The 26,266-nt window shown below is 43.1% G+C and overlaps 1 protein-coding gene across 4 annotated transcripts in view; it reads right to left on the bottom strand.

The window, feature by feature from the left end:
• Positions 1-26,266, bottom strand: part of FOXN3 (forkhead box N3) — a 363,642-nt gene that overhangs the window by 147,539 nt on the left and 189,837 nt on the right. For all 4 annotated transcript variants that reach the window (XM_045562186.1, XM_045562179.1, XM_045562196.1 and 1 more), the window contains one exon: positions 18,005-18,141. In XM_045562186.1, coding sequence (XP_045418142.1) covers positions 18,005-18,141 — 137 coding nt within the window. The remainder of the gene's footprint in view (positions 1-18,004; positions 18,142-26,266) is intronic.

Genomic DNA, 26,266 nt, shown 5'->3' with positions numbered 1-26,266 from the left:
TGTATTATTACATGACATGCTTGATGACTATGGACCTTATGCCTGGCTGGGCACCCCTTGCCATGAGCTTGGCTGCAGCCAGCTTTGGGGTCACCAGCCCCAGAGTGCTGAGGATGGAGCTGAGGGGTCTGAGAAGTGACAGGTATCCAGACAAAGTTTAAATGGGCAGCAAACCTAATGGCTTTATACTATTCCACAGGTCAACAGAATGACAATGGTAAAAGGCACCTCTACCCACAAAAAGCCCTATGGAAAGATGCCCTCTGAGATTGATGGGGCTATTTACAGATAGTATCTTTCTTATGGAGCTTCAGGACGAGGCATCTGTTTAGGCTTTTGGACTACTGGTTTACCCCGCAGATGGGGCCTCAAAGTGTCGCTAGGCTTCTGACCATACCAGGGCTGTCCAAGTCTCCCCAAAGGCATAAGTAAGCAGGAAAGCCATCTTTTAAAAAACTTCCAATAAATCCTCCTCACAAAGACTGACTCATCACGAGGTTTCCAGCCCTCAGACATTATAATAAGCAGAGACTGGCAGAGTCAGAAGGAACCTTGGAGATGACAGCCCAATCATGTCACGCTACAAACCTAGGAAGTGAAGTCCACTGAGATGAAGTGACGTGGGTTTACCGGAATTAGCACACAGCTAACCAGGGCCGGTGTCGACATAAAAATCCCAGGTTTTCAGACTCCCGGAATCATGTTCTCCCAGACCACAGGCCATTGCCTTCCAAAATGTCACCAGCGTGTTTCAGTTCTTTAGGACTTGGGAAGAGCTTCGAAATAGGCAGGAATGTTAAACCACAGCACTTCTGAGTAGGTGACAGAAAACAATTCTCATATAACATTCAATTTATTTGTAAGTCCATCTTTCTAACTGGTGCAAATGCTCTAATGACAGGAAACCTGGCCCAGTCACCCAGGGATCCTAAGTAACTTACACAAAGCACAGCGCACGGGAGCCCCCGCCACACGAGGATGGACAAAGAGCACCCCAGCTGAGCCGCCTACGGGAAGGGAGGGATGCTTTGGTTTTTGCAGGCTGGCACTTGGCAATGCACCTGGGGCTCTGAAACAGGTAATTAAACCACAAAGAAGTTCATGATCTCAAACAACTGACACTACCACATGAGGTAAGCTCGAGAGATGACTGTGGCCACATCAGGATCAGCCATTTAATAAGATGAAGAGCAGGTACCACCCTCCGTTAAGATGTGGAGGAGGAAGAGGAATTCAGTAACTCGTCCCCATCATTTAGCCATGTGACTGGCACAGGCAGGAAAAGAGGATGACAGGTGCTACTCAGGTGCTGCTGATGCAGGGTTCCTCCGCCTCAGCTTACCTGTTCCTGCTCAGCTTGTGACCATGTGGGACCTCACCACGCCACCCAGGAGAAGCAGCAAAGCTGAAAAAAGAGGTCACAGACCCTCCCCATAATGCAATTCTCCAGGAGACAGGCCACGCCTGAAATCATGTCGCCTGAGCTGTAACTAAACACCCCTCACAGACACGCCTATTGCATGGGTAACGGGTCCTTCTGACACCAGTGCTAGGTATTCATTTCTCCCCGTCTATGACACTTTGCACACTCTTTAATTAAAGATTTGAGTTTTGTGCTAATAAAGCAGGAATGAAACAAAAAATCCTAAGCCCTTTTCCATTATTATTTCCAGAATAACAGCTGACAAAGTCCTCAACACTTAAAATTCAGAACACAGCAGAAGGGATTTAGGGGGTACCAGTGGTTCCCAACCAGGGGTGATTTTGCACCCCAGGGTACATCCAACAATATCTGCAGACATTTTGATCATCACAACTTGAGGGGTGCTACTGGCATTTGGTGGGTAGAGGTCAGGGATGTTTCTAAACATTCTACAATGCACAGGCAGCCCCTCACAACAAAGAATTCCCTGGCCCCAAAGTGTCAACAGTGCCGAGGTGGAAAAACCCTGCGGTAGACCTAAAACTCACAAGATTACGTTAAGAGTTTCAAGATCAACAGGGTGTTGACCCAATTCAGGAAGATTCTACCAGCCATCCCTGTCTTCCCCTCATTTGTGGCAAATTTCAGGGTAACACAGAAACTATTTTGAAGCACTTCCTTAGCACCCAGCAAACCCAGTTAAACATTTTCACTGGCTGAGTTACAGGCATGTTCTCCAGGTTGCCTTTAACGCGGTTACTGACTTGAGCACAGACCTGTTTGTTAATAGCAGCGGAGGAAGCAGAGGCGAAAGGATGCTTGGCAGTAAGTGATCTCCAAAAAGTCCTCACACAGAGCCAATGGGAGACCTCCACCTGCTGCAACTTGTAAGTGCAGAAATTGCCTTGCACTGAGAGTTCCAAAAATCTTAGCAACAAGGAGGAAACAGACATCCCACTTCTGCTATCCAGCTGCCCCTGTCCTCATTTCTGGTTCACCTGAGTCTACTTACGCTCATACCCAAACACGTGAATGGAGACAGCGTGAATCACTGTAACTGACTCACGGGTAGGGGCACGTCTCTGAAATTGCTATTTGTGGAGAGCCTGGAGGTCTTGTGAAGAAAGAGGGAAGAGTAAAAAAGAGAAAAGGCTATTTGTCTACGGGTTAAGGCTAAAGACCAACTGATGAAAGGGGTGAAACCAAGGAAAAAACCATGAAATATGTTTCTGCTTGGCCTTCCAAGAGCAAATTGTTGGTTTATCCAAATACTGCAATTGGAAAATCAGAGCTATTAGCACATGAAAGGTCATTTGCTAAGCATCACTTGCTGCTGTAAAATGCATCACCTGTGGAAATGCTAGCAGTCATCACCTGCCAGGGATTCTAGAACCAAGGCCACACTTGGCCACACTCTGCTCCAGGGATTCCTAAGAGCAGGGAGCCTGTCTTGTTTGCCCCGGAATCCTCAGTGCCTGGGCCTGGCTGCACAGGGTTAGGGCTGAGGAATAAATGGATGTTAGAATGTGAAATGAGGTCTGTCTAAAAGAAATGCTGTGTTTCTCTTTTTATTATTCTCTTGTGCCTAGATTTGTGTGTAGGTGTGTGATAAAATATCCATAACCTAAATTTGCCATTTTAACCATTTTTAAGTGTACAGTCGAGTGGCATTTAGTACATTCACACTGTTGTGCAACTATCATCACTATTTATTTCCAGAATGTCTTCATCATCCCAAACAGAAACTCAGTACCCATTAAACACTAATTCCCTGTTCCCACCTTCCCCTAGCCTCTGACAACCTCTAATTCACTTTTTGTCTTTACGTATTTGCCTATTCTAGGAACCTCATATAAGTAGAGTCATGCAATATTTGTCCTTTTGTGTCTGGCTTCTTTCCTAATGCATAATGTTCAAGGTTCGTCTATGTTGCAGCACGTGCCGGAACTTCATTCCTTTTGCAGGCTGAATAATATTTCATCATATGTGTAAACCACACTTTGTTTATTCATCATCGGTACATGGACATTTGGGCTGTTTCCACCAGTGTTGCTTTTTAAACAGGGTGATTTATGTACTTCGTAGAGCACTGGTGAAGCAGGATGATGAATAGACTCAGATTCAATCTGTCATTAACTCCCTACGTGATCTTAGGACCTACACGAGTTTCTGTTTTCAGTAGTAAAATTGAGGAACTGGATCAGACCAGTGTTCTCCAAAATTTTCTTGGCCACCATCTAGAGTAAGAAACAGACTTTTCATTATGATTGAGTTGACACAAACATGCATACATAACTGAAACAAAAGTTTCACAAAATAATATTTATCCTCCTAAGTGCAACTCACTCTGGTATTTTCTATTCCACTCTATTATTTTTCATTTAAAAAAAAAAAAAGATGGTTGCAACCCCTACACTGATTTCACAACCCATTATTAAACAGCAACCCACTCCTTGAAACACCCTTATTTTAGATCACTGTTTCCCAAAGTGACGTTCCTTGGAATATGTTGAATAAGTGTGCCACAATTAAAAAAAAAAAAAGGTGTCTGCTTAATAAAATGCGGGAAACATATGAATTAGCTTACTACAAAGATGTTATAATGTTTCCCAAATTTATTGACCACGAAAAACCTCATGTATACTCAAAAGTAAAGTCCTAACATCTCCTGGGAACTGTTTACTGTAGTATCCATCTGGGGAATATTAAAGTGGGTTATTTTAGGTTCTTTTCTGCTTCAATGTTCTATGATATAGGACAGTAATTCTCAATGTGGTTTTCCTGTTGCACTATACTAAGGGGCAAACACCCTGCACGGTAACTATGGCTCTACTAAGGCAGTGATTTTAAATACCATATCCAACTCTCTGGGGTCAGGAAAATGATATATATAGCTTTTTTTTTTTTTAAATAACAGACTTCATTTTTTAGATAAATTTTCGGTTCACAACCAAACTGAGCAGAAAGTATAGCAACTGCCATATCCCCTCCCCTGACACACACACTGCCCCCAACCACATCGTATATAATTTCTTTAAAACTCTCCAGTGATTCTGATACCCCACCCTGGCCCCTTAATGCTGATCTAAAGGCTGTGTTAAAATCAAATTTTCCAAACAAAAATCAACCCAAAATGGATTAAAAACGTTATTCAATGTAAAACCTGAAACCATAAGACTCCTAGAAGAAAACAAAGGGGAAAAACTCCATGACAGTAGTCTTGGCAATGATTTCTTGAATATGACACCAAAAAGCACAGGCAAAAAAAGCAAAAATAAGTGGGACTACATCAAACTAAAAAGTTTCTGCAGAGCAAAAGGATTAATCTATGAAATGAAAAAGGCAAACTACAAAATGGAGAAAATATTTGCAAACCACATGTCTGACAAGAGGTTAATATCCAAAATATAAGAGGCATTCATACAACTCAATAGCAAACAAAGGATAATAACCCGATTAAAAAATGGACAAAGAACCTGAATACACATTTTTCCAAAGACAACACACAAATACCCAACAGGTGTATGAAAAGGTGTTCAACATCAGTAATCATCAGGGAAATGCAAATCAAAACAACAATGAGATATCACCTCCACATGTTAGAATGGCTCTTATCAAAAAGTCAAAAGATGGTTAAGCATTGGTGAGGATGTGGAGAAAAGGAAACCCTTACACACTGTTGGTGGAAATGTAAAATGGTACAGCACCCATTATGGAAAACAGTATGGGGATTCCTCAAAAAATAAAACATACAACTACCACATGATCCAGGGTGTATATCCAAAGCAAATAAAGTCACAATCTCAAGGAGACACTGTATCTACACTCCCATGTTTACTGCAGCATTACTCACAGTAGCCAAGATATGGAAACCACCGAAATGTGCACTGACAGAGGAATGCATGAAGAAAATGGGGCCTATGTACACAATGGAATATTATTCATCCTTTAAAAAGAAGGAAATCCTGCCATTTTTGACAACATGGATGAACCTGGAGGACATAATGTTAAGTGAAATAAGCCAGACACAGAAAGACAAACAGCGCAGAATTTCACTTACATGTGGAATCTACAAAAGTCCAAACTCATAGAAACTGAGTGTAGAAGGGTGGTTGCCAGGTGTCGGGGTTGGGGGTAGATGGGGGTTTGAGGGAAACGGGATGATTTTGGTCAAAAGGTACAAACTTGTAGTTACAAAATCAGTAGTTTCTGGAGACGTAATGTATAGCATGGTGACTATAGTTAATAATACTATTAACTGCAGTTTATTAGCTACTCCAATCTTGAGTATTTAAGAGGAAAACACAAAACAAAACCCTAATTAATAGTAGAATTCATGGACAAGGAAGCTTTTTAATATTTGACTTTCTTTTTTCTTATTAAACAGTATCAATAATCCCCAAAATCATAAAACTCAAATCACTAGTTTGAGAAAATACTGTGTGATTTTTCCCCACCCCACATTCTATTGTGTCTGACACAGGAGTGATCCTTATACACATGCACACACACAGCCATGATCCTCTGTCACCCTCCTCCGCATTCCCCTCGACTATGCCTTCACCCACCTCCCACACCGTTCTCTCTTACCTTCACTACGCTACAACTCGTAAATGCCTTTTAAAAAGTGGTATGTCGTTCCTCCTTTCCAAAGCTCACCTCTTCGACTATTAGATTCTGGAGAATGTTTCCACAGAAGACAGTGACCACGAGGTGGCAAATTACCACAGGAGCAAGAGCAGGCTGGCTCAGATCCCAGCTCAGTCATTTGCAAGCTGGGTGACCTGCCATTTGCAAGCATGTGACTACTTCTCTTAGCTTCAGTTTTCTTACATGTGAAACAGTGATAAAATCTGTCTCATAGGATTCTCAGAAGAATTAGGAGCCATTGCATATATGATGTGTGTTACACGAAGCCTGACACATACTAAGTGTTCAATACATGCTCGGTTTTCTGCCTCCCAAACAAAACCCAGAATGGTTTAGGGCCCAAAGCAGGACAAATGAAATAAATTTAAAATTCTTTACAATCCTATAGTGCTAAAGAGCTTACTTTCATAGTTCATTTCTTAGAAGTCTAGCATATCAGATGGAAATGGATTTTTGTTTTACTCTACATCAAAGAGTTGTATTGGAGAAATTCAGGTTGGTTTTCCCGTAACTTTGACTTTAACAACCCTGATGACGGAACATGCCACATCTAAGAGGTGAGGGTAGGAGGAGTGGTGTTAGAAAGAGGGAACTTCAAAGGGCTTTAATAAGGATAAAATTCCACTGGAGTTACCATATGTCCAACCCTTCCTTTCTCGAGAATGGCCCATTAAAGAGCCGGGAGGGGGAGATGCCCAAGCCAGGGAGGGGCAGGGGGGCCTTAGCTAGTCAGGCCCTGGTATGTGGCCAGGACACTTCTGGGAATCCAGGGCCCTTGGCAGCACAGATTCATGAGTTCTGAACACAGATTTGCAAGTACAAAGAATCAAGATCTTCCTCTTTAGCAGGTAGGGAAGGATAACATTTGGGTGACTTTCTTCCTAAGGGATCAAAGCACAGCAGAGAGATTTCCTGGGAGAGAAAAGCAAGATGGGGAGCAGGGAGGCTCTGGGCTTTGTTCTCCTCAAAGAAGAAAAGAATGTAAGGAAAAGGACTAATGAGTCACTGCCAAGAGATTTAAACACGGATTATGTATCTGGTAGAGAAAGAACACAATTGAGTGTTTGGGCCGGCCTGCAGTGAAAACTTTTCCCATTATGATTAGGCGAGGGAGAGCTCCAGCCTTACCTTTCATGTGCCTGCTCCGCGGAACATACAGAAGAGCAGAGGGAGGCTTCTTTTCAAAGGAATAATGAATGAGACAAAGCTGGAGCAATTCCTGGCCTGCACCACCTAAAGCACATTTGCATTTTCTACGGCAGCTGCAAAATGTTTCCTCCTCTGATGCTATTTGGTGCCTTGGAGTCAACAGCCTGGGATTTATAACCCTTCCATCCCAGGGCAGCCTCATGGGTCTCTTAGGCTTCCAGAATGACCAGGTCCAAAGAGTCAGGCCTGGTGCATTCCCAGAGGGACACCAGGGCCCTGGCAGACGGATGGGGAAGGAGATGGAGGGTCAGAAACAACAACACTGCAACATTGCTAAATTATCTTTAGAGGGAAGGGACACAGAGCTGGGTTCTCCATCCCCCTCCAAACGTCCTGGACTTGTGACTGCAACGCAGAGAAGGGTGGCCAATGACTCCTGCCATCCCTGAGTAACTAGAAGAAAATATACTACACTACTCTCATTATCTGTGCTATGCTGATAAATATCTTTTGAAGAACACCTAACATGCAAAGTTCTGTTCAAAGCACAGGGAGAGAGAACTTAACAAAGGGTCCTGGTTTTCAAAGATCTTAAATCAAGTGGAAAGTACAGAACATAAAGTATAAAAATATACCTTTCAATGTAAAGGGTCAAACTGTTATGCAGTGTATGCAAAAACAAGACTAGGTGATTAGCAAAGAGAGTCCAGTCCAGGTGACGGTGAAGAAGGAGAAATCAAATTCATCCATCTTCTGTGGGCCAGGCACATGTGCTAAGGGTTTGATACCTCATTTTACTTAATTGAATCCTTTAAGCACTTCTTTGAGACAGGCACTCTCATGCTACAATGGGAATAACGAGAAACAGAGGCTCAGAGAATCCTGGAGACTTGTCCACGGTCATGCAGCTAGTGAGGGGCCCCAGTGAGGTTCTAACCTGGTCCCTCTCTGAGACGCACTGAGGTTTGCTCTAGTCCCAGGCTGTGCCGGGGCAGGCGCGTGCTCTCAGGTCCTGCTCCTCCATGTGCCGGGGACACAGAAAGGATCAAAGCGCCCAAGAGCACTAAAGCCAAGGGGAGACAGGCCCAGGAGAGGTGCCCTGTGTGACCCCTGGTCTACTAAGGGGCAGGAGTGCGGGGTGGGGACGGGGAAGCCAGAGTCACGCTTTGGGAACGAGAGACTGTTAGATCTGTTTCACTTTCCTGCTTCCTCACTGTTCCCTCAGGTCGGCCTCTTCCGCCTGAGGATAACACAGCGGCTGTGTCCCCTCTGCGGGACCAACCTGGGTCCCCTCCACAGCAAGTGCAGGTGCAGAGATGCCCGGGAGGGAGGCCTGTGGGCCAGGTGGACCGTCCAAAGCCCGGCCAGAGCACCCGCGACTGCTGCAGAGTTCGCAAAGTGGGGATATCTGTGTTTCTCGTTAAGTGGAAAAGAAAAGGAGGGTGGGGGGCAATTTCTAGTCCAGATGAATCCTAAGGTAAGCACCCCTGCTCTCCTTATAGTCAAGAAAGTTCCTTTCACTCAGCAGCCCCACAGTTGCAGAGGGAAGAGCGACAGGGAGAGGAGGAAGAGGAAGAGGAAGAGGAGGAGAAAGGAGGAAAAAAGTGACTAAAACTTTGTTGCCTTTTTTTCCTCTGAATGTGTTTTTTCCCATTCACTTTTATTCTTGCCAAAGTGGACCGGGAGCGTGTGCTGGTGGGGGGAGGGCACTCGGAGACATGGGCTGGAATAAGCGGAGCACAAACAGACCTTGACCAAAAGTTTCCATTTAAAAGCAAACACCCAGGGAACATGTCTCAACTCGGACTGCTGTGATTAAGCAACCGAACCTAAAAAGATAAGGATTAAAAATGTGTCTAAATGGCTTACGGATTTTTTTTTCCTCCAGATGACTTAAAAATCAGCAAAAGTTAACAGTGAATGTGGAATTTCTGACACTTTCCACACTCTGCGCCTTTCACAGCAGAATCTCAGAGATGGTTTGACAAATAATCCAACATGGACTTTACATAAGAAAAACAAAAGGTTACGAATGTGATCAGAGACTCTGGCCAAAAACACGGGATTTTACACAACAGGGACATCAGTTTGGTTCTTCCATGGAGATTTATGCAAAGGGTGGGTGTTATTCTCATTAATTCCGTGGATAAACAATAGGGGGAGGGCTGGAGGATTTGATGGACAGCTTTTGGAAATGATCTTCTGCTTGGCAAAACACTGCCGTGATAATTTTATTCACACGGAAGGAAATGCAAAGAAGTGTCACTAAAACAAGGGAGGTAATTGCAGGGCATGAATCAAAACGCTGGATGACACAGAAGGAAGAGTAACTAAATTAGTTCCATCAGGGTCTTCAAATCTGGACTTAATTTCAAGAGAAGGGCCTGACCTCTCATTTCTGAGTAACAAAGCCATGCATATATTTTCCCTAATATTTTGTTTCCTCCTTATACTGTGGGCTTGGAGAACTACAAACACCATGCTATAGAGGGATATTCCATCACTTGACTGTCGTGTAGCTCAACAGACTTAGAAACACAACATCTCAAGAGCTGGAAGGATACCTTCCAGCAATAGCTCAACCCCCTGGGGACACCTCTGGCACCTGGTTGTCCATCCCTGACCAGCGTCCCCAGGTTCAGCCTCCACCCCCTGCGTCTGTCCATCCACACATCCACCAGAGCACTTACCCAGCTTCTGTTATACGTCTGGCATCGTGCTAGAACTTTCTTCTAAAATCAAGCCCTAATCTTTCTTCCTATAACTTCTACCCATTGAATCCAAATCCCTCCTAGCTGATGGTGAGGATGGCCGGCCTTCTGAAGGTCTTCTCCATGTTACACATTCCCAGTTCTTCAAGATTTACACACGGATCCCCTTGCCAGCCTGATCACTCTCCTTATTGTCTCAGGGTGCCCCTGCCATCTGCACAAAAACTTCCAAGAGAGGACTGATCCCAAGTGGGAATTCCTGGTCATCACATCACTTGCTCAAATACTTACCTTTCATGAATATTACTTACAACACAGTATCCTTCTGACCAACTTAATTCACTGCTGACATAGTTAGAATAAACTAATTCTTCCCCCATTCTATCTTCCTCAAATCTTTTATGAGTGATGAGTTCCACTGTCCCATCTAATTATATGACACCTCTACTTCTTAATCTGCCTCCTTTGTTAATCTATAGAATCCAGAAATACTTAGTGGAAACAGAAGCTGGAGAGAGGGGAGGCTTACGTGAGGCAGTGGTAGTTTTTTATTTTCTACTGTGATGAAAAATTTGCCATTTTTACACTGCTGCAAGACAAAGAAAACAATGCCTGTTGTTTCACATTGTACATCATTGATCTCATGCATTTTTGACAGTTCTTTCATATTTCTAACACAAAGATCAATTTCTCCCCCTCTGGGAAGGTGAGGAGTTTGACAAATATGCAGAATGCAGGGGAGCCCCACTTTGCAGCCATTTCCCCACTCTAACAATGCCTAAAGTGCTGTGATCAGGAATCGGCCAGGTCTTCAGCTGGCTATTCAGAGAAGCAAATAAACACTAAGCAAATCTGCAAAGACTCCAGACCCCCGCTGGGTCCATCAACACTTCAACTTTCTTCTCATGCCGCATTAGAAACACAGAACCTCTTTGGTATCCATCATCTCAGGAGTTAGATCAACAGAAATTTATCTGTAGCAGATTTAAAGAGCTCCTAACACTTCCACTAGAATACACACCGGGAACTGAGGGGTTGAGGGCAGGCACCCAGAGAGGTCAGATGATGAAAACCTAACCCTGGGTGGTTCTCTCAGCCGTGAGTTTTACTCAGTACCTGAGTAAAACAGATATAATCAGCCTGGCTGCTTAAACATTCCACTTTCAAAGTGAGTGTGAAAACAGAATGAGATTGGATGACTGGGCACAATATTCATGAGCTTTGCCTGGTACAAAGTGCTCGAAGATAACAGGGACTGTTTTCCATTTAAATAAAACAACATAGGATTGAATGGGAATTAAATGTACAAGGAACAGCATACTGAAGGCAAAATGCTGGGATCAAAAATATTCTATGAGACCAACTCAGAAAATATAATGGAAGTCAATAGATAATATGATTTGATATGAAAATAAAATTAGAGCCAACTAATGGATTTCTAAAGCTCATACTGTAAATGAGCACTGTATTTTTTTAGAGTGTGCCACTACAATTTAAGCCTTTCTATGAACTGACCCTTCCAATTTTTGAACAAAATAAAATTTATCTTTAGAAATGCTATTAGAAACCCTTGTTATTCAACCCTGTTCTATTTTACCACATTGATTTAGCACACTCTTCTACATATTTAACACAATGAAGCTTCATATTGATTTTGTTAAAATTACTCTAAGCAAAAAGTTGCTGTTTAAACATAATCTTTCAAAATACTTACTATCTCACCCTCATTAAACTTATATAAATAAGTGAATTGAATATGAGTGGCATTTAAAAATGGTTCCCATCAAATATGTTGCTTGCAAGTAAATATAAGTGTAATAATGAGGCGACTAATCTAAACCCTTGTATTCTTTCTTTGTGGTTGACTGAATTAGAACTTGCAATGACACAACAATCTAACAATTAAACTCCTTCAGTGCAAGTCAAAACTGATTTTACTGCGGCTTTGCAGCTCTTCTGCCAACTATTAAATGTACAACACTTTGAATAACTAGAATGAAAGATGTCTTATAACTTAAAAAATTACTGGATTCCATCCAAGCAATGAATAAGCTACGTCTCACTGTGTGCAAATTCAGCATATTGAGTGGAGGAATTAACACCGTTATGTTAACAAGCTTAACATTTTAAGGATTTTAAAAGCTAATCTTCTGATGTCTAAAAGGATGAGTTCTCCAAACACCTCAGTACTTCCACCACCTCCTCCCAAGGCAATTCTCCCATCTGCCATGACAGCCTCAGATTATTTACCTGGTAGAGAGGAACTGATGATTTTAATTTGAAGATCCAATGACCCACTCTGTACAATTCCTCTATCCTTAGCAGTATTACTCTATGTAGGCATTTAAGAAATTATAAAGACAAAGCACATGAGTAAGGCAGCAGGCAGGATAAAATAAAACTTGCTGCGTCAGCACTAAAATCAGCCAATTTCATTAAGAACCTCAATATCTAAAAGACCAAAATCTTTGGAAAGGCCATTAATGTATTTTTTTGTGGCTCATTAAATGCTCGGAAGAAGCAAAGAGAAACAGACAGTTAAATGATAAGTTTAAATGTCTGGAGTTTATTTTAAAGAAAAAAAAAAGATGAGAGCAAAAGAAACTTTTTGAAATGTTTTGACTCTGCAAACGTTAGTCATCCAAAAAATAAATTTTTAGGCCTAGATCATCCAATGAAAGTCTTGGGGATTTTTCTAACTTTGTACATGTTAAGCTATAATACTTCACACAAAATATAAAACGTGATGTCGCTATTTTTAGAGTGGATTTTTAAAATATAAATGGAAAGCTCGCTGGGGAACAAAAGACCGCCTCAAATCCGAGTTCCTGTCCATCTGGAGCCCACTCATGGCTGACCCATCACGGAGACCAGAGGTACGTAGGATGCTGGGATTTCTTTGGATTTACCAAGGAAACACAAAACTAAACTGATCCTCCAGGAAACCCTCTATAAACCATACTGTTTGATTAATTGCAAACCTGTTCCCCACCCATGGTGAGAGAGGATTACAATGTTTTTCTGGAAACTGATTTTGGATTTGTGCCTACAGCAGAGAAGATACTACGTAAGGTCCATATATATATACACACACACATCACTTTTTAAAAGCAGCCTGTTGTCATAAACACTGTTATGGGGGGTATCTACTGTTTATAGGACATTAATGTAGTATTGTGAAGTTCAAATGCCTGCACCATAAAGTACCAAAATCACAAAAGTCGAGGTCACCCACTAGGGAAATGTCTTTTCATTTAACCAGCAGAACATTAGAAAGTGGGAATTTCCTAGAAAATTGGTAGGAATGCAGATTGTGACAGAGTGTGAAATCATAAGGCAGTTTGGCAGTATCTATCAAAAGCATTAAAAATATGCATATTCTTTAATGAAAACTGCCATGTCTAGGAAGGAGGGGCATATGGAACATAACCATTAGCACAGCTAATTGGACTTTTCTGAAGGGCTTTGGGGGACAAAAATGCCAAACATACCATCCCTCCTTCCTCTTTCCAGATCTCGATTCTGAAGGCTACATGCCAAAGCCTCCCTGGCAAAGGTTTAGGTTCTATAAGCAAGCTTGTTTGGCTTGGTCTGCCGGAGTTCCCTGAGCTCAGCCATGGGTACCCTACAAAGCACAGTCGAGTGCCATTTCACAAAAATAAAGTTCCAAAAACTATGGTATCCAAATTACAGTGATACCCCTCTTGTGGCTCGGCAGATCCTACAGAGAAGAGCTAGAAGCAAGAGCTCCTGACAGTCAGCTCTTCAAACGTATTGTAACAATGACAGAGACTCTACGGGAGGTCAGGCAACTCTCAGTGATGCAGTGACTTTAGTTTTCATTCCACCAAAAATGATTTGGATATTTAAAATTGATAAACTCACTAAGTCTGTGTTTTGGGGACTGCTTTTTTAATAAACAGAAAAGTTACAAAGATGGCCCAGAGAGTTCCCATACACCCCTCACTCCGTTCCCCCTAATGTCAACACCTTACATTAGTATGGGACACTTGTCACAACTACGGAACCAACACTGGCACCTAACTATTAAATGAACTGCACAGTTTATTCATATCTCACAAGTTTTCCTCTAATATCCTTTTTCTGTTCCAAGATCCCATCCACAATATCACATGATGTGTTTAGTCATCGTGTCCCCTTAGATTCCTCCTCTGGTCTGTAACAGATTCTCAGACTGCCCTTGTCTGTGATAACCTTGACAGCTTTGAGGACTGCTGAGCAGGTATTTTACAGAATGTCTTCCCTGGAGCGCAAAACCATTGTTTGATGTTTTTCCAGTCACTAGATTGTGGTTACAGGTTTTGGAGAGGAAAACACCACAGTGGTGAAGTGCCAAGTGCATGACTTCATATGAAAGGTATCTGTTATCAACGTCACATCACTGAGGACGTTAGCTTTCATCACCTGGGGGGTAGTACTTACCATGTTTTTCCACTATAAGCTTCCTTTTCCACCCCTTTCCACATGCTACCCTTTGGAAGTAAGCCATTATGTGTAGTCGCTCAGGCAGTGGGCAGTTCTGCTCCACCTCCTTGGGTGGAGAAATATCCACAAAAATTATTTGGAATTCTCTGTATGGGAAATTTGTCTCATCTCTCATCTATTTATTTATGTACGCAATCACTTATGTCTATCAGCATGCACTCATAGGCATTTATTTTACATTTTGGGTTATAATCCAACACTATGTTATTTATTTTGTGGCTCGAATTGTCCCAGCTTTGGCTAATGGGAGCAATTTCAGGTTGGCTCCTGTGTCCCCTCTGAGACACACCCATTATTTTGTTTTTTAAACATTTCCTTACTTTCTGCTTCTCCATATTTTTTATCAGCAAAATGCTTCTCTTAAGAAAAGGGCTGCTGTGGTTGAGTTGGGTCTCTCTAAAATTCTTATGTTGCAGTCCTAGCCCCCAGTACATCAGAATGTGACCTTATTTGGGACTAGGGTCACTGGAGATGTAATTAGTTAAGATGAGGCCATTATGGCAGAAGGTGAGCCTCTAAGCCAATGTGACTAGAGTGTCCTTATAAAAAAGGGAAATTTGGACACAGACACCACACAGAGAGAATGCCGTGTGAAGACCATGGCAGAGATTAAGGTGAGCCAAAGCATTCCGGCAAAATGCCAGCAAAGCACCCGAGGCTAGGGGACAGGGGTGGAACAGATGCTCCCTCACAGCCTTCAGAAAGAAGCAACCCTACCAACACCCTGATCTTAGACTTCTAGTTTCCAGAACTGTGGGACAATAAATTTCTGCTGTTTAAGTGAGGTACTTTGTTCTGGATGCCCTAGCAAATGAATGGAAGGGCTAATGTCATTGAGCTTTTGCATTTCAATTAAAAACAACTCATAAATTCAGTATCAAGAAAAAAAAAGCAGGTGTAGAGGAACATCTCAACAAACATCCAAAAGGGCATACTGGAAAACAGAGGCATGAGTCTTGATATCACAATATTTAGCATTATATTTGGACGTGCACAAGGTTTGGGCAGTGTTTTCAAATGCCTCATTTTTTCTGCAGTTTCCAGCCACCTGCAGCTCAGTTCAGAGCGCTCCTTGCCAAGCACACCTGCAAGTACTAGCAATAACCGCCCATCTAGCATAATCACCCTCTTCTTCAGCATGCTAAGTACCAGCTCCCTGAACGCCAAGCGCTTCCCAGGTGCCCCTCACAGCAATCCCGCAAGGGGCTGACAGGTAATTCCCGGCATCACAGCGGACCCAGCCAGATCATGTCAATTCGGCATTTTTTGGTCCCTGTTTAATGACTCGCTTTGCTCTACTTCCATCTTCCCTAAGTCACGTCAACAAGTGGCCCGATGGCTTAGCACTGAGCCAAACACCATACACTTGTAAGCCACAGAAATACTGTACAATCATCCAGTATTTCGTGGCTTCGGTACAATTTCACACACTAGAGGATCCCTAACATGCTAAGCTTTTAGATGAATGGATGGCAGTCCCCAGCAAAGAGAAAGTGACTTGTTCTCATGGAGCTAAGGCACGGAAGAGGCAGGCATCCTGTGACCTTTATGGAGGTGAAATCTAAGTACCCACATGAGTAGATGCAGAAACTTTCTTCCCCCTCGGTCAACTGGGAGAAAAGGAGCTGGAGGTGACAGAACGGGATCTAAAGCATTCGTTTGGAAATTATTGTCATTATAAAATCTCTAGTTTGTCTGCATTTTTATGCCTACATTAAAAATGAAATGAAGTCATTAAGCTAAGGCCAGCTCAGAATGCCTCTGAGTAGGCATTCCTGTTGCAACTCCCAGAGCTCTACTATAATCCTTCAAATTATTAAATAATTACTGTGTTTCCCTGGGGGTCACATTTGGCAACCAAATACTGTTCTAAATGAACCAGTGAATAATATTATACTTATGTTCTTAGCTTCCTGGAAGCAAAGAGAGACAAAATACTTCCAAGGTGCAAACTGAAGAGGCAAGAAAAGAATATTCTGTGAAGTTTGGAGGGTGGGGGGAGTGAAATGACAAAGGAACATGAGATTCTGGGAAATATTTTAATAATTAGTGTCATGTCCTTCCCCACCAGCCTTGCACATCAGCAATTCTCCACTGCAATCCTAGTTCTCTTCCATTTCAGGAGTGGCTACAACCACAAGGAGAAAACCAAGCATATGGCTCTGTCCTTCTGGACATTTCTACAGTGCTGGCTGGGCTGCTTTGGAAAATCCCATTTTATCTCCTACAGCTATATGACCTCAAGTTGTCATTTCAAATAAAGTATGCTTCCACTGATTTTTATGAACACAGACAAAAGCTACTACAACCTTTTTTTCCCCCCAAACCTTTCAAACCAACTGTAGTTGCTATGTAGGGTTATTTGTTTCTAAGGCAACAGCGTATATCTAAGTACTAATGGCCTGTCCTTTTGCCAGGCAACAAACAGCCTTGTGATGCAACTGCACCTGTCTCAGCTACGCGTTACTATGGAGACGCTCCAGTTGCCATGGCTACCATCACGCTAATCGCCTAGCAAAGGCAGACATACAGCAGTCTTCTCAGAGAGCCCAGCTGTTCCTCCCTGTCTCTTGCTGAAGACTGATTGTCTAGGGCCTGTGATGGAATGCTTCTCAACTGAGAGGCACAAGAACTTCATTAATGCTATTTCAGAGGATCACTTTGTGCTCCCTCCTGCAGAACAAACAGAGACTAGGAAAAGAATCTGCAAAGAAGTGGACTGTAAAACTACTGAAATCTATGACATCATGCCATTCCTAATTAACATCAACTGGTAGTCCAATATCTCTTAACTGGGTGGCTACAATAGAAACATTTCTATACATTTTTTAAAAAAAAATTTTTTTGTAGGGCTGAGGGATGTATTTCAAACCCAAGCACTGTGTATTGATAAAATCTATTTTAAAATTTGGTTCTGTATTACACGCCTCTTTTTGGGAATTTAACATTAATATGATTTTTTAAAAAATGGCAGGCTACTGACCCTCCCCTCCAAATTATATATTTGCAAAAATGGTACCCATGACCTTACTGTCTCCAAATGGGCATTTGAGGAGGGAAAAAAAGCCTCCATTGTTGTCTGCTGTTCTCCTCGAAGAAGCAAACACCAAGTAACCACAACAAAATGATCACTCGGGAGCACCGTCTACATGGAGACCGGGAATGACAACAATGGAGTGAGCCTCCCCGAACATCTGGAGAGACGGCCAGACGAGGGGAAGACGGAATCGCTTGCTTCACTCATTCCTGTACTTTTATCCCCACAAAACGTGCCATGTTCAGACGTGAAAGCTGTAAACTTCTCTTTGTAAATGTTTCTACCCAGGAAGACATTATTTCACCCACCACGAAGCCTTCTGGAAACATTCCTCTGAAGCAGCAGAAGCGGTAAGGTTTGCAGGAAATACCACAGTGGATGTGCCTCCTAATAATACTTAATGTCTTTCTCATTTACCTGCAGTTATTTTTAAAATCTCACACAGCCTACTAAATTAATTTCAGTGCCTGTCTCTGCCAAAATACTGCAATTTCAGTAGACCCAAAAAAAAAAGTCTGAATTGCTTACCTTTGATATGCCTGAGGAGAGATGGGAGGTGTATTGGACGCGTGTGGGTGTGGGTGATAAGGTGTCTTTTTCAAAGCCTGAATTAGATTTTGTCTATACTCTGGGTCTATGCACCACAACGACCCTTTCCCAATACTCTGTAAAAAAAAAAAAATTAAAATACAAAAGTATTAATACAGAAGTATTAAGTAGTTTGCAGTAAGTAGATATACAGCTATGCATAGTTATTTATTTTTAAAAGTTTCTTGTTTATTTGTTGACTGTTTGCCAGCCTTCAATATTGTACTCTGACAACAGAACACCAACAAATTCACTTCAGTCTTACTCCTATTAAGTTTGGAAGACAAAATGAACATGTTATCATCACATTATGCTGATACAATAATATAATTTTCATATCCTAACTACCAAAAGAATGAGAATCTTTTATTGTTTTTCAGTGTCAACTCTGAAGAACTATGTATGTTCTTCTAAAAATGAGCTGTAACTTTGTCAGATTCCAAATATTGAAAGAAAAAGAGGGCTAAGACACCCTCAAAACACCATTTCTCTCCAAAAATTAGAGAGTTATGTTTTAAAACCATATTATATTGGTACCATTTCACAAAAATGGACAAATAATCCACTTGTTTTTTCCAACTTATTCACAAAAGAACGACATTTACACTCGGAATGGAATTCTTTAATCACTTTCTCCAAGACACAAAAGAACAGATAGCAAAAGCCAGAATCCAATATTTACTTTTTTAGATTCCTCAGTTCCCAGCAATCTGCCCCAACTCTTAAGAGTTGAATCTTTAGAAGTCAAACTTTAAAATGCAAATTTTCTAAAACCGTTCCACAGAGAGAGGGAGACTTCCTCTGAGGCCCACTTTCAGTTGGAGGCGCTTGGTCTCTGGACAGCATATTTAAAAAAATATAAGTTTTTCCTCAGACGCCCCCTGGAACTGGAGCAGATAGCTGGGCAGTTCCGGCTCTGGCTGCACGCTTTCAAGTGACCAAATGTACCCAAACTGTTTGATAAGATCATTTGTAAATATTTACTGATTTGGAGAGAAAAGAAGTTAAATTACATAAACCCCTGCCCACCCCATGCTTCCAGCCAACAGTCTGCCTCAGTCTCAGAACTATTGTTCTACAGGAAGACCGGTGCTGTCCTCCAACATTTTAGAAAGCAAACAAAAAAATTGTTTAGCTAACAGGGGGGATGGGAGGAGTGTTCTAGGAAAATCCCATTGAAGGAGCACTAAAAATAAGTTACTCCTAAAATCTTTAAAGAAGTTTTTAAAAATCTGTATTTCAGGCATCAGTTCACCAAATAGTTTCCTTACAAGACTTTTATTCACAGAGCTCATTAAAATACGTTACTATCAACAACATCAGCAAGCAGTGCAACTGGAATTAACTCCTTCTGGTGTGCACTGAGAATAGGGGAATTGCTCAAAGCCACAGTCAGGGGGCTGGAACCTCTGACCACCCCAGTCATCCACCCCCGAAGCGAGGCCTGACCCCAGATACGGGTCTGAGTCAGGCTGACCCGTCTACACTAAACATCAAAGTTCTCAGTTTAATCAACAGAATGTTTAAAGACCTGAAAGATTGCAACTTTGGAAAATTCAACATTCCTATGTGGTCTTTCCTTTCATGCACACATTTATTTGCAAGCCCAGAATAGTTCAGAGGGGCTGATGAGACTTCCCAAGAAAAGCAGGCAGGCACCCAATAATCTTTCCTTTGCGAAAGAGCTGTGCAGGACACTTTTTAGAAGAAAAGCCAAAAAAGCTAAGGAGTGGATAGGTGTGGGGGAGGCAAGGGTAGATCAGTAACCACCAAATTTGGATAATGTAAAAAAAACCACCAAAGCCTGTACACAGTAGGGGTCTGGAGCCCCGGGGCAGTGGATGAGGTGCCTTTCTGATCCCTTGTACACAAGGCCCCAAACCAGCCACCCCGAGGGCCATGGCCCACGTGCAACCCAAACATTTCTGCAATGAGATTATCTCAGTTCTGGGAACCTCATGACTTTTGTTTTCTTCGAGCTGGCTTTCAGGGTGGGACCGTTTAATCTTACATGGAAAAAACATGACAAAGAAATGAAAGACAACTGGCCCTCTCAGGGAAATAACAATAAGCCAAGAATGTGGTTTCTCCTAATCCTGACCTAAGTATCTTGTTTATTAGACTATTAAGAACTAAACAGAATAAACCCCTGGGATTGTGCAGGACGTTTCACCAGGTAACCGATGCAGGTGCAGAGAGGCAGGCCAAGCAATAGTGAGAACGGCCGGTCTGGAGCCAAATGGACGTTTCCCGAGTGGCCCTGCACAGATCACGGCACCACAGCAGCCATGGCACCCTCCTTGGTAAGACAGACCCACTTAGAGATGGGTGCGAGGCCCAGAGATGGGGTGATATAAAACATCTAATGCAGTGGCCGTAGCTACAGGTGCTCCATAAATGGCAGATGGCATCAGGAAGGGCTCTTTTTGACAGAAGAAAGAGAACAAAGCTGGCTGTACAATGTCTTTCATTAAATCAAGTGTGATTGATTTTCAAATCCAACCTAGGCAGTGGGCGGGGCCTCCAGGAAAAGGATGCAGCAAGTGCAGATAAAATGATAGACTCCTCGTACGCACCGGGGGTCCCGGCTCAACAAATTCACTTGGAAGCGCTTCTCTACATTCTGAGGTCCCCCTTTTATTTTTGTCACTCTGTCTGCCTCCCATGCACCCTGCACCCAATGCACTGGCTACTGGGACTTCTCTCTCGCTCAGGAAGCCACTATCACTGACTCACGCACTAGCTGTTTTAAGTTTTCTTTTGCCCAGGTCTCCCCAACATGCACATGAACCCGAGGTATGATTCCCAAACACGGTCAGCACCTATGGCCGTCTCCCGATAATTAACTGAAGACATTTTCTCAGGCTCTGGACCACAAGAAATGGCGCCTACCTTGATCAGTTCTGCATTTTACAATTAGGTCTGGAATTGCTAAGTTTTTTACAGATCAGATACTAATTTCAATATATCTCATACTTAGAAGTGTTGGCATTCCAAAGAAGTAAAAAAAAAAAAAAAAAAAAAAAAAGAACAAAAAGCATCTTCAGGACACACCCCTGAGGGTCCAGTGGATGCCTCTAGTGACCTGACAGTGCAGAACGTCAGGCCCAGCCGGGAAGGAGCCAGAGACAGGCTGGCACTGCACCTCGTTTGCAAGTAATCTCCTTGGTTTCATGTAACAGCTCAGAATAGCAAAATGGTTTACTTGAAAACTTTTAAAATGGAAATATTCAGTGGATAGAATGCTCAAGTTTCTTAGGCCAGAAAAAATTTCATTTCATGCCCCTAACAGGGGAAAGAAGGATGTAATTTGATTATAGTTGTGTAATAAGTTTGAGAGTCAGAGCTTTCCTAGAAATATCGCATCTCATCTGAAGACAAGAATATGGAGTGCTTTATTTTTTCTTTATAATGGAAATAACCGTGAGGGCTGTGCACCATTAAGTAGTAAGGAATTCAAAATAATAAGGGAAGAAAGATCTTCATTTCTAGACACGTTTTTATGTGTGTGTAGGTCTATATACTTACACCCGCACACCTCCAGAGAAAACTAATGTGAAAAACTGAGTGGGAAGATGAGTCAAAAGATATGGATGAGACCAAGTTTGTTTGTTTTTAAATTAAAAATCACCTGGAGAATAATGAACAACTCCCTGTTAGCAATAAAAAGCCATTCATAAGAGGAAAAACAAACACGATCCTATATTGTAGGAAGAACTGATTAGTAAAAAATGGTTAAAAAAAAAAGAAAAAAGATAACTAGATTAAATCTAACATTTAAAGATAACATTTTTCCCCTATACCCCTGTAGAGGTCTAGACGCAGGGACCGTCTCCGCAGGCTCACGATCTGCACCCCTCCGCGTACCCATGGAATTTATCAGTCTGCCCCACCCGCATCCCCATGTTTGCGTCCTTTCGCTGGGTTTCCAGTTCCCGAAGAAAAACACCACATTTTAAACATTGTTACTCAAACTGTGGGCCATGATCCATTCATGGCTCATGAAATCAATGAAACTGATCACAATCAACATTGTTTTAATGGAACAGAACCAAACAGAATAGACTAGAATAGAAAATATCCGAGGTAAAGTAATGCATGTGAAGTTTGTCTATACATATACGTGTACGTACACGTGTACTGATCACTAGGTGACATGCGCTACTTACTGGGAGGCTGGGTCAACAAAGGTTGGGGAACAGTCATCTAGGACAGCGGTCCCCAACCTTTTTGACACCAGGGACTGGGTTTGGTGGAAGACAATTCTTACACGCATTGCGGGGAGGGACGTGGAGCTCAGGCGGTGATGCGAGTGACTGGGAGCAGCTGTAAACACAGAGGAAGCTCCGCTTGCTTCCCGCCACTCACCTCCTGCTTTGCACAGCCCCTCCTAAGTTTCACAGAAAATAATCTTTCCACGGATGGGGGCTTGGGCAGCGGGGGTGGTGGAGCTCTGTAACCTCATCCCTAACAGGCTGGGGACCGGTAGCAGTCCAAGGCCCAGGGATTGGGGACCACAGATATAGGACAATAGTATCCAGGATTTTCCCCCTTCTCACCACTTTTGAGGGGTAAAGCCCTCTCCTGCAGTAACGAGGACACGCACACTCACGGTGATGCTCGGGGCGGTGCTGCTGGAACCACAGCAGAACAGAGCAGGGAGCTGGGTACGTGTTCTTGGAGAACCTGAAATGACGCCTTTTGATGTTTCTCATATGCCATTTCTGAGGCTGTTTCTAACACTACCCACTTTTGTTCATCCATCCATTCATTTGCTTATTCACTCATTCCCACGGTACCCACTATGCCAAGGACCCGTTAGTGAATACAAAACAATACAAAAAGGAGACTGCCCTTACGATGCTTGGATTCTAGAGGAAAAAAAAAAATCAGTAAGTAAGTAAAGAAATAAACAAGATCATGACAGACTATAATACCTGCTAGGAAGGAAATAGAGTGAAGAAAGGAAGTTGCTGCTGTGTGAAAAATAAATGAGTTGGAAGTGGGAAGAGCACCTGCAGAGATGTGTTTGGAGGTGATGCCACAGCCCATGCCCGAGATGCCCAGGGGGTGTTGGCTCAGGTGGCAGCAGTGGGCAAGGAGAAAGGAGGACAGCTTCAGAATGTACTTAGGAGAAGCAGTCGGACCAGGCCACAGATTAGAGGTAGCAGGTAAAAGAAAGGGAAAAATGAAGGTTTGGTTTGAGCAATTAACTAAGTTGAAGACTGGGAGAAGGGGAAAATCTAACACTCTTTTGAATATATAAACTTGAAATTGTCTATCTATTCAGATCTACTGATTAAGGTACAGTCAGTCACATGGCACATAATGACTGCATATAAAGAATGGTCCCGTAAGATTAGAATGGAGCATATATAGAAACCTGATATATGGCACTTGATACTGACATTGCAGATCAAGCAGGAGACATGAGTGATATTCAGTAATTTGGTTTTCCACATGAATATATATCTTAATATATATATATACCATCTAGGCTCGGGTAAGTATGAACTCCATGATGTTAGTCCAATGGCAAAATCACCTAACAAAATGCATTTCTCAGAACATATGCCCATTGTTAAGCGACACGTGACTGTGTGTGAAACAAATTACTGGACATAAGCCACATCTCTCTTCCCTCTGCTATACCCTCATGACCCCAACCTTTATAGCAAAAGCTCGTGAATGTAACAATAGATCTGGGGTGGTCTGACGTTAGAGGTTTAAGTGGTTCCTCCATAGCAGGGGTTGGTAAACTTTTTCCTAAAGGGTCAGAGTAAATATTTCAGTCTTTGTAGGTCACACGGTCTCTGTTGCAACAACTCAACTCTGCCATTGTAGCACAATAGCAATCATAGATGTAAACAAATACACATGGCTGTGCTTTCTTAAGATCTTATTTACAAAAACATAGTCCATAGTTCACTGCCCTCTGCTGTACAGCTCCCAAAGTAGTACCCACAGTTCAGACTCAAAGCCCCTAAAATTTTTAGAACCTAAGAAACCAGGTAGTGGGTCTTTAGGGGCTAAGAGATTTGGATGGGGTCCTGTGGGTTGGGGAGAGTGCTGATGATGATCTAAGTCAAGTATCCCAAGGAAGGAAAGGGGGACCCTCTGGGGGCACCAGGAGGAGGTATAGACACAGACTGGAATAAGTAAGTCCATCGGTAATAAGAGCTCGTATTATTTGTCGGGCTGCACCTAGCATCACTGCCTTGTGAAATCACTGTGTACGTGCAGTTCATTCTTCCTCTCTGGGTCGCAGCTTCCTCCTCTATAAATTAGGTGGTCAGACTAACTCATCCCAAAGGCCCATCATTCTATGCTTTGAGAACATGTCATTATAGATTAATTGGTATACATGGATGGGTTCTCACTTCCCCACCCCCTTCCCAGCTTATCAACACTGCCATCTTTCTGTTCTGGCCCAGTACCATGCATCAGTGAGGTCAGTGAGAAACATATCATGTGCTTTCAAAGGGGAGCCCTTACTTGGGTGACATGGACATTGGAGTCAGAAAGATCTGGGTCCATGTCTTATTTCAACTTCCCAGCTGTGTGACCTTGGGTAAGACACTTAACTGCTCTGAGCTTCAGTTTTCTCATCTATAAAACAGGAGTGATGTAATAATACCTGCTTCACAGTACTGCCGTGAGGATTAACTGAGATAATCGTGTGCTTGGCACACAGAAACACCTCCACAAATATTAGCTCTCATTATAATGATGGTAACAAAAATATTAAATAACCAGCCTTCCTGGACACTAGGCTCTAAAACATTCAGTCTGTGCCCTGATGGAGCAGGTACTTGTCCAACTGTGAGATGATACAAATTTCATCTAAAAAAAAACCTGCACATGGCTATTTGTTTTCCATTGTCTGATGTTACTTTCCTTAGTCCAAAGGAAGCATTTTGTACCAGATGCATTAAGATGGAGATGGAAATGGAAGGATCAAAATAGAACAAAGCAAAGAACTGGTCACTGAGTAATGCCAAGAGGGATGTGGGACTTGAGAAAGCCACTTGCTTTGAGTCACGTCCTTGCACATGGAAAGATGCCCAGGATGGTATGTAAGTCCGGGGCTCAACTCCCTGCCACCTTCCTCCTTGAGGGGGAGAGGCCCAGTCCCCACAGTGCCCCGGGGCAGGGTGGAGAGAAGCCTGACTCAGAGTAAAGCTCGCATGGCAGAGGGGGCACCAGGCGGAAGGAGCCCGCCTCAGATAAGGGAACGGGCTCCCCAGCTGGGAGGGCTGGGCCCCTGAGGCCACTGTTCTCTGGGGTCCTTGGGCTCACGGTGGAAACTGGAACTGATAAGGGCCACTCACTTGTCACCAAAAAACACTTGCAGCTTTATAGAAAGGGGGCCTTAGAATTGACATTTTTCATCAAATTGCCATTCTTCCTAACATATATGAAATTTTCCCAGATCTGGAAGGCAAGCTCAAAGTCTTCTGGAAATGGCCTAGGTTTGTTTCACTATGGATGGCTAGCTAATTCCTGGGGGCTCCCTGGCACAGCCCCCCACACACTGGTCCTGTGTATCTGTCCCCCCAGTGCAGGCTCCTCCTCTACTTTGGACCTGGCTCCTTGCTCAGCTCCTCTGGGCCAAGACGGCCTTAAAGGAGGAAGGACAGAGGGACAGAGGGAGGGAAGGAGAGGGGGAGGAGGAGAGAAAGGGAGAGAGCGAACATGAGGCTGGGGGCAGGTGGCAGCTAATACCCTCAGAGCCCAGTGTCCACAAAACCCATCCTCAGTCCCCACCACCACCATCAGGCCAGAATTCAGACCTCAGTGGGTCACAAACCCATTTAAACTTCCATGGGCCTAAGGAAAGGATGAGCCTTGGGCCTGATTTTGAAACAGGTCACTTAACGCCACCTGTAAAGAGCTGCCAGAGCTGGAGGCGTTGGGCAGGGCACCATGACACAAAGGCAGGGTCCATTTTCTCAGGGTGCAGAACCTCCAGGGGAAGTCAGACAAGAAGCAATTGTGAAGGATTACATAAGCTGGCCAGAAGGCTACCAGACAACAGAGGAGCAGAAAGACAAGCCCCCTTGGGGAAGAAGGTGTTAAAACTGCGCGCGCGCGCGCGCGCGCGCACACACACACACACACACACACACACACACACACACGCATCCTTGTGCCAGCTCATTCTGGGAACCCACTTGATGTCCACGCCCCCTACTCAGGGGG

The sequence above is a fragment of the Lemur catta genome, chromosome 1 (genome assembly GCF_020740605.2).
Source record: "Lemur catta isolate mLemCat1 chromosome 1, mLemCat1.pri, whole genome shotgun sequence".
In the NCBI taxonomy this organism is placed as follows: domain Eukaryota; kingdom Metazoa; phylum Chordata; class Mammalia; order Primates; family Lemuridae; genus Lemur; species Lemur catta.
This window is presented reverse-complemented; position numbering and strand designations above follow the sequence as displayed.